This window comes from Myotis daubentonii, chromosome 3 (assembly GCF_963259705.1).
Source record: "Myotis daubentonii chromosome 3, mMyoDau2.1, whole genome shotgun sequence".
Classification (NCBI taxonomy): Eukaryota; Metazoa; Chordata; class Mammalia; order Chiroptera; family Vespertilionidae; genus Myotis; species Myotis daubentonii.
In genome coordinates this window covers 181,730,529-181,736,689 of record NC_081842.1, presented here as the reverse complement: position 1 = coordinate 181,736,689, position 6,161 = coordinate 181,730,529, and the positions used below count along the sequence as shown (strand labels likewise).

The window sequence follows — 6,161 nt, the reverse complement described above, 5'->3', positions numbered from 1 at the left end:
GCAGCCAACACCCAGGAGAGGGGAACATGTGTGCAAACACGGGGCTTTAGGAGTGAGACAGACTGTGGGTCCAGCAGGAAACCCGCTTGACCAAGGACATTTCTGCTGGGACCACTTGAGACCTGAAAGCTATGGGGAGACGTCTGTCAGCCTCAGACCAAGTTCAGCATGCTTCCCCAAGCTTTCAGAACCCTAAAGTGGCCAGAGGAGAGAGGCCACGGCTTAGAAAAGCTTGGGCTCCCTCATGATTCCTTCACTCCCCCATGATGCCAGAGTGGACCTACTCACACCGCCAGGAGGAAGTACGGAAGGAATCGCGGCAGTTTACACCAGGCCCCTGCCCTCCCCGTGTTGTTCTCTGACATGCGCAAAAAGAGGCCAGTGAGACTCCAGCTCTCCATTTTTGAAAAATTTATTTTATACCCTTAGAAGCTAAGAACTCTGCCACTCATGAGCCACACTTAGAAGATTCTTCCCTGTTCATCTACTTCCTTTTGAAATTTATAAACAAGATCCTGTACACAGGAGGTAGCAGAGGACAATTCCAGTCTGCTGGTTCCAGCTCAGAAGGTAACTGCACACACCTCAATGTTAGCAGGGGGTGAGGGGGGCAAGACAGGGCAATTGCCAGGACATGGCCTCCAGGTCCTACCACTCGTCCTTGCTGCCAGGGACCTTGAGGGAAGCCACGGGCATCCCGCTGGGATGCTCATCTGTTTTCCTCCCAGAATGCCTCTGGTGCAACGCAGCATCAACAGTGGGCCTCGCCAGGGGAGCTTCTTGAGGACACACAGCATTGAGTCAGTTGTGCAATTCCTACTTTTTGAAAGATTTATAAAAACGTCTTCATCCAAAAAAGTTGGCAATAAAAACGACAACTCTTCCAAGGTAGCCTGTCACATTGTCGCTTTGTTGTATATTAAAAAAGTCTTCAGCAGGTTTGCAGGCTGCAGCTGTTGGCAATCAAGTGGTTACTGGCTACGTGAAGGGGCAGTCATTGCAGCAACAAGAGCAAAATTAACAGAGCATGTGACATGATCTTGGTGCGGTCCCGACGAAGCTTTACAGTGAGGACAGCAGGTGCTGGGGTGCGGAAGGCGTTGTTTCCATAGGAAATAAGGGACTAGAAGTGGCGATTTCACTCCTGAATTTGGGCTCCTGAGTGCAGCTGCCGGCGATGATGTCACCACACATCTCACCACCGGCATGTCAATGTCATGTCCCACAGTCTTTCTGTGAGGATGGCGGTGGAGAAGGGGGAGGGCAGGGTAAGGAAGACAGTAGGGTATGGAACAGTCACATACTCAAAATCAGTTTTAAAACATCACATTCAAAATTGCAAGAACATCAGAACCATATAAAACTGCCTCTGACCATTTTTCTGAGGGCATAGTTCTTTTTTTTTTTTTTTTTAAATATATTTCTTTATTGATTTCAGAGAGGAAGGGAGGAGAGAGAGATAGAAACATCAATAATGAGAGAGAATCACCGATCGGCTGCCTCCTGCATGCCCCCGACTGGGGATCGAGCCTGCAACCCAGGTATGTGCCCTTGGCCGGAATTGAACCTGGGACACTTCAGTCCGCAGGCTGTCAGTCCGCAGGCTGACACTCTATCTACTGAGCCAAGCCAGCCATGCGAGGGCACAGTTCTGCTCTTAAAAGCCGGCTCCTCCATCTACCGGCTGTCAGCAGCAGCTTTAGGCAGGTGCAGGGTCACACACTGGCCTGGCTGCACAGTACCTCCGTCGGCCACAGTGCTGTGACTGGGGCTGACAGTGCAGAGTGAAGAGCTGTCCAGCCACGTGTCACGTGATGCAGAAGCCACCAAAGGCACTTGGGGCTGGACACACCTCTCTGACTTGGCAAATCTAACAGCGGCAACCTGGCGCTTCCTAAGGCTCCCCTAGTTCTGCGCATGGTGAGTTAAAAACAAGGTAGAACATGTAACTAAAGGCAAAACAGGGTTGGAAAATCTGTGTAGCAACTCAAAATACAAAATGTACAAAATATATAGAATGTTAAATATGCAACCCCGCCCTGGGACAAAGGAGCTGGCACCCAAATGTTGTTAAACTTGGGAATTCCAACTAAACGATGCTTATTCAACTGCTTCCTAGTTATTTCTTGGAAAATAAAACCTGTTCCTATCTTTTCAGTGTTAATCACTCAAGTTGAAGAGAAACAAAGTCTCAAATTCCTTGTCTGCATTAAAATGATTAGAAACTCACAAAGATTCCTCAATTCAAATATTTAACTTCATATACAACCAGCACCCAGGGTTTCAGTAACTGTTTTAATTCAAAGCAAATAAATGATTGCAGATCACATGATTTAAGACTAGTTTATTCAATATGTCTCCAAGCATTAAAAAGATGGTTTCATGAAGTTAAACTCAATAAAATTATACCTTAAAGTGCTTCTTATTTTGCTGTTTTTAAATTTTATTTTGGGAATAACTTACGATTTCTTTAGTGACTGATGTCAAGAATGTGCCCTGGGGAACAGCACTTCAATTATATCAGGAAAAAGGCCTTGAATAGCTTAATAACCTCCCAATTTTCAATCCTGGTAACATTTCATCAAGATCCAAGTTTAAGCCCAGGGCTCTCATCCAAACCCATCTGCAATTCTGTACAAATAGGGAGACATATTAAATACAAAGGTCTGTGTAAACTGAATTCTTTACTATTTTACAATGAAAGGAATTTTATCACATATCTTTACATAACCTTAAATTTGATATCCCTAATCAATGTTACTACAAGATTAAAAATTTGCCCCACACAGCTAAAGGCAGATTTCTTTAAAAAAATAAAAATAAAAACCAAAAGAATTTCTTCTATAGTATTGTAGAGAAAGCCACAGCTTTACCCTCACTCACTGTTGTATGTTCATGTAACAAAAGTCTGTCACAGTTTATTTCGTAAAATCGCCACAGAAATGTTAACCCACATGCGGATCTGCCTCGGGGCAGCTGATCCACAGGCTGGCGCTCTCCCCCTCAAAAGAGCCCCACTCCTGGCCACAGCGCTTTCCTCACACATGCTCCTCAGGCCGTGGCAGGCTCTTCCTGCCCACTTCCAGGTTCTTCTAAAGGGTTCAAGGTGCGATTCTGGTTTCAAACAGGTGCTAAGCATCCAGTAACTGCGATGTGACTCCCATCGTGTGCTGGACACGCTCCTCTAGGGATCCACGTCGTCAAGGTCACTTCTTAACTCGCCAATCATCATAGGCGATTCTGAACCCTTAGAGGAAGAAAAGGAAATTCACCCATTGAGAAGTTAGAGAAAAGGTTATTTTATGCTGACTGTGTTCTGTGGTTTAAACATGTCCTCATTTAACAACGTAATGTTTACCAAAGGGCAATACAACAAAGCTATAACACCTTATATTTGCAGCAGATTATGCAAAACTTAAATTTCTATGTTCTCATGTGGTCACTGAAACAAGCCAGCGCCTAGCCCAGCCGCAATGCTGCCACACGATAGCGCAGACAGCTCCTATTAGAACTCTGCGGAGCTGTGGGCCGAACCAGGGAGAGGCACTAGAGCCCCGACATCCAGGGCCAGAAACTGTGCCTAATGGTCAAAGATGGCTCTAGGTCACGCCTGGGCCTGAATTCTGCCCCTCACCAATCCTGTGGCCTTTGGTTTAAACAGGGTGGAGAAAAAGTAGGTTTACAGTTGTGAATATGCAAAAGTTTACTCTTGTATTATTTATTATATTCCACAGGAACTGTAAACCTACTGTCGCCCACCCTGTACACTAAGGGTTCTGAATGGTAACCATGTATGCGCCTTGAGACTGATCTAGCTGGGGCTGGGGGTGGGAGAAGCAGGGAGTCTCCCTGCAAAGGGGCGTGTACGCTGAGGGGGAGTCAGACAGGGGTGAGTAGGGGTGGAAGGAAGAAGTACACTTGATGAACAGAAAGGCCATTGTATCTAGAACTCAGAAAATGAGAGGGAGAGGAAAGCAGGGGCCAAATCAAGCAGGGGCCAAGTCCTCAGGAGGACTGCTGAGGATCCGGCCTCCACCCTAACAGCAGTAGAAGGCCGCTGAATGGTTCAGTGAAGGCAGGAGAGACTCAAGAGTGGCGACAGGCAGATTTTTACAGAGACTCAGGAGTCTAGGGTGCTTACACGACAGAACAGATGGATGAGGTCTTTCAAAGGTCAATGACAAGGTGTGAAAATGCCTGCAGCTCAGCCGCCCTGTAGCAGGGGCTGTGTGTGAGTAAGGAGGCTGAGCAGGACCAGCTGTGGGCGGGGCTGGATGTTTGCATTTGGCACTCGGAAGAACCACGGCCAGGGCTGTGGGCAGGGACATTTCCTGGTGGCCCGGAAGAGGCTGACATGGAGGAGGCTGAGAAAGAAACAGCCGAAAAGCTGGCAGAAAACTCCTATGGCGGTGCCATGGAAGCCACAGGAGAGTGGTTTAGAAAGGAAGACCTGGTCAGTGGCACCAGATACTGCTCAGTGGTCAGCTCAGATGAGGACTGGAAATGGAGGCTGCTTGTCACCCCAGCTGCTGAGCAGGAAGAGGCTGAAGAGTGAGTGAGAGATTAGAAATTAAAGGTAGTTAGTTAAGTTTTGACTATTTTTTTGAGAAGTGAGGCACAGAGAAGAGGAAAAGGGCAGGGATAAAAGGGAAGAGGAGAGTTTTTTCAAAAGGATGGGCGACAAGTGTATCGGAACACCACTGGGAGGGATCTGCTGAGAGGAAGAGGTTTAAGATACCAAAGACAGAGAAAAAGACAGAATACAGGGTTTCTGACAAAATGGCAGGGTGGGGAGCCCTCCCGGTGACAGAGGACAGGGGCTCGAGGGGCTGTGAGGCTAGGAGCGGCAGCTGCAGGAGCTCCTGTCTGATAGCTTTTTTTCCCTCTGCAATAAGGCAGGCGAGCCTCAGTTTCCCTTCGGTAAAATCAGGCTAACAGTGACCTCACAAGATTGTCAATGAGGATCCAAGAGCTTAAAAAGAAAAAAGACTCCACAACATCCACAGGATTCATTTAATGAGGCCTCTGCCAAGCCCTGTTATGGAGCTACAAGGGGACTGCCCTTCTGGAAGACACAGACACGTCATCACATTCACACCTGCTCCATTATTCTGCACATAGATGTTTAGTAAACATTTCATTCCCTTTTTACTACAGTAATTAGTATTAGAAATGTTGTTGGTTTTTAAAGTCAGCGTACAATTGTTCTTTGACTCCCCAATAAGTAGGTAGGTTTCAATGGCATGAGGCCCCTCCTCTCAAGGGTCCATGCTTCCTGGAGGCTGGTGAGAGCAAAGGCTGGAGGCGATGTTCTCAGCCGGCAGTGAGGCCGACAAGCTGGAACGAATCCGCTGTGGCCTCCTTAGAACAGCCAGCCACACACTGAGGTCAAAGCCTGGCATGCCTCCCACATGGTAGCACTGTTCCTCCCTGTGGGCACTGGGAGTGGGTCCTGCACAGAGAGCACTGAGGATGGAGCTGGGGCTCCTTTTCTCTTGTTTATGAAATTGGTTTTGGGAAACTCCAGAGCGGGCGCTGCCCTTCCACATGGGGACACCATCATACCTGTTGTAGGTGCCTGTCTCCGTTCTCATTCGCGGGGCTGCTCTCCGACCCGTTGCTGCTCCCTGACTGTTCTTTCTCATTCAGCAAAGCGGTGGCATACGCTAGTGTGTCCTTCGGGGATTCAAACAGAAGGAAAGGTCAGGGAGTGGGTAGTGGCAGCGACATTGCCAAGGAACACTACCCTTCATTTTGACCTTTAGAGGCACCAGGAGCCTTAAGGGTGGTGTCTTCATGGCAGCCCCCAGAGCACCCCTCAACTTCTGGGCCATGTGGGGGCTGGACTGACCCACCCATATGGCTTTTCTTCTATAATTTGTGAACTGCACACCAATGTGTTATCTTTTCATAGAAATTCAATCATTTCTTTTGCTCCTTCTCATTTTCAACCTATACCTCCTCCTTTCTCTGAGCTGCTGTTTCTGAGAAACATACTAAAAATCCCACCTAAGGGATTTCAAGCCACACAAAATCAGAAGACAACCCTCACCTGAGCTGAAATCGTCCGCTGAAAAGTCTTTCCAGTTGACGTTTCATTAGAGACATTGCTTTGCGGTGTCCAATAATGTTCTGACATCTGAGACAGGAGGTCAGACATG

General features: G+C 47.6%; 1 protein-coding gene across 5 annotated transcripts in view; it reads right to left on the bottom strand.

Moving 5' to 3' along the window:
- Window positions 1–396: 396 nt before the first annotated feature.
- USP24 (ubiquitin specific peptidase 24) overlaps window positions 397–6,161 on the bottom strand; it is a 131,986-nt gene continuing 126,221 nt past the window's right edge. For 4 of the 5 annotated variants that reach the window (XM_059689426.1, XM_059689429.1, XM_059689430.1 and 1 more), the window contains 3 exons: window positions 6,053–6,139; window positions 5,566–5,676; window positions 397–3,247 (listed from right to left, as the gene is read on the bottom strand). In XM_059689426.1, the coding sequence (XP_059545409.1) occupies window positions 3,185–3,247; window positions 5,566–5,676; window positions 6,053–6,139 (261 nt within the window). In that variant the 3' untranslated portion in view covers window positions 397–3,184. The remainder of the gene's footprint in view (window positions 3,248–5,565; window positions 5,677–6,052; window positions 6,140–6,161) is intronic. The other variant, XR_009451977.1, reaches the window with a different exon arrangement.